We start from the raw sequence: 2,656 nt of genomic DNA, 5'->3' as shown, positions 1-2,656 counted from the left end.
ACATCCTCTTAATTATTTGTTATTCCTTCAACGCCTTGTCTAATTCTGTATTTACCTAAATAAAATCGTTTTAAAATATAGTCCCCTGACCAGCAGGACCACCATTGCCTGAAAATTTGTTAGAAATGAAAATTCTTGGGCCCTACCTCAGAACTAGAGATTAGGAACGAACTCTCAGTATGAGGACCAGAAATCTGAGTTTTAACAAACCCTCCAGGTGATTCTGATGCATGTCAATATTTGATAATTTCACATCCAAAATATTGACTGTGCTTTCCGACTGGATTTTTCCCACACTACAACTTAAGTCTTAAGCAACTATGGAATATGGACCATGTCCTTCTTCCTTGTCTTCCTTTCTATCCCCATTACAGGGCTCTATCCAGAGGCTGGCTTCTTGTAAGTGTATTTCTTTATCCAATAGTAGACGCCTCCTAGGAGACTTGAGTGCACTGGAAATTGAAACTCTCACTTCCAACTTGGAGATGGAGAGCCCCAATCGAACCACCGCTCAGGAGTTTATCTTCTCTGCCTTCCCTTATTCCTGGGTTAAGTCTGTTGTCTGCTTTGTTCCACTGCTTTTCATCTATGCTTTCATTGTTGCTGGAAACCTAGTCATCCTCACAGTGGTCCAGTTGAATACTCACCTCCACACTCCCATGTATATTTTTATCAGTGCTCTTTCTTTCCTGGAGATTTGGTATACCACAGCCACAATTCCAAAGATGCTGTCTAGCCTGCTTAGTGAGAGGAGGAGCATTTCCTTCAATGGTTGTCTCCTACAGATGTATTTCTTCCATTCCACCGGCATCAGTGAGGTGTGTCTCTTGACAGCTATGGCTTTTGACCGCTACCTGGCCATCTGCAGCCCGCTTCATTATCCCACTATCATGACCCCCAAGCTATGTACCCAACTGACTTTAAGTTGCTGTGTTTGTGGCTTTATCACACCCCTTCCTGAGATTGTCTGGATCTCTACACTGCCATTTTGTGGTTCGAATCACCTTGAGCATATCTTCTGTGACTTCCTCCCAGTGCTGCGCCTGGCCTGCACAGACACACGAGCCATCGTCATGATTCAGGTAGTGGATGTCATCCATGCAGTGGAGATTATTACAGCTGTGATGCTCATCTTCATGTCCTACATTGGTATTGTGGCTGTAATTCTACGTATTCGTTCAGCTGGAGGCCGCCGCAAAGCATTTTCCACGTGTGTCTCTCACCTCATAGTCTTTTTGCTCTTTTTTGGCAGTGTAGCTCTCATGTACCTACGCTTCTCTGCCACCTACTCCTTATTCTGGGATACAGCCATTGCTCTGGCCTTTGCAGTTTTGTCTCCCTTCTTCAACCCCATTATCTATAGCCTGAGGAATAAAGAAATAAAAGAAACTATAAAAAAGCACATAGGTCAAGCTAAGGTATTTTTTTTCCATAAGACAAGGGACCTCCAGTAAGATCTTTTAGTTGAGATCTTGTATAGTTGGTGGTTTCTCTTCACCTTCAGCTCTCAGCAATCTGTCTTTTCCTATCAGCCTTTTATTGAAACTGGTCTCCCAAAGCTCACAAAAAATAAAAATTAAAAAAAAAAATTCAGTAATAGCTAAAGTCAATAGCTTCTATTTAATCTTTACTCAGTTAGACATATTTTTCAATCTGATTTTATTAATTAAACTTTCTGCCACTCAAATTATTCATAGTAAATTCATCATGTTGAAATGTTCTGTATAAATATTTACTTTAATTTTAAAGCAATTAACATATTTGTCTGTAAGACATGGTCATTTAAAAAGTATCCTTCATAAGACTAAGTTTTATCCATGGTGCCTTCAGCTTCTATAGTTGAAAAATGATTCAAATTTATAAATTGAGTATCCAAGTATTGATCAATAAGCGATTTAATTAAGTTACTCATTAAATAATCAGTTTTTCATAATAAATAAAAAAACCCAGATGTTGCTTTCACTGTGATCAAATGCATTGTACATATTAAGTAATAAATATAAAAACTATCTGTTGAATGAATAAACCAACCTACCACCATGCTGCACTCTGATTGTTTTAGACAATCGATCAATTGTGTTAGGCAACAACTCTTTCAGGCTCTCTTCTTTGGCTTTTAGGATTCCAAACTCATTTCTATCCTACCTTGGTGACGCTTCTTTCTCTTGCTGAGTCTTCATGTCATACATGCTTTATAAAAAGCGATTTTTCTCCAGGGCTCATGATTCAGCTAAGATAGGATAAAGCTTATTACTGTGCAAATGTTAATAAATTTTTACCCTTCTCTAGCCTGCCAACACAAATCCTATAGCTATCAGTGTGATTTCCCCACTTTTGTGCCACAATCTTTTCATTACTTTTACTCCTAAATCTTATGATATTTTAAAATCAAATGGAAAGACAGAAGTTAAGGAGAGATCTTATAAAAAGGGGTAATGTTATCAAATAAAAGTTGGGATACAGAAGAGAAGAAAAATCAGAGAAAACCTGTTGATTGTGGGTGCAGGGGATCTGGGTAAAAGAAAGGCTTTAGGGGATACTTCGTTTAAGAACAGGAGGACAAACAAAGGGCTAACATCCAGAACCTACAAAGAACTCAAACAAATTTACAAGAAAAAAACAAACAACCCCATCAAAAAGTGGGCAAAGGATATGA

General features: G+C 38.3%; 1 protein-coding gene across 1 annotated transcript; it reads left to right on the top strand.

The window, feature by feature from the left end:
* Nucleotides 1-448: 448 nt before the first annotated feature.
* Nucleotides 449-1,557, top strand: LOC105533589 (olfactory receptor 6K2). Its single transcript, XM_011972059.1, has one exon. The coding sequence runs from the start codon at nucleotides 486-488 to the stop codon at nucleotides 1,452-1,454; it is 969 nt and encodes a 322-aa protein (XP_011827449.1). The 5' UTR covers nucleotides 449-485; the 3' UTR covers nucleotides 1,455-1,557.
* Nucleotides 1,558-2,656: the final 1,099 nt, after the last annotated feature.

This window comes from Mandrillus leucophaeus, unplaced genomic scaffold (genome assembly GCF_000951045.1).
Source record: "Mandrillus leucophaeus isolate KB7577 unplaced genomic scaffold, Mleu.le_1.0 Scaffold1265, whole genome shotgun sequence".
Taxonomy (NCBI): domain Eukaryota; kingdom Metazoa; phylum Chordata; class Mammalia; order Primates; family Cercopithecidae; genus Mandrillus; species Mandrillus leucophaeus.
Note: the sequence above shows the minus strand (reverse complement) of the source record. Positions and strands in the feature narration are given on the sequence as shown.

Excerpts from the sequence above, each read along its gene's own strand:
- LOC105533589 (XM_011972059.1), top strand. The coding sequence starts at position 486 with ATGGAGAGCCCCAATCGAACCACCGCTCAGGAGTTTATCTTCTCTGCC.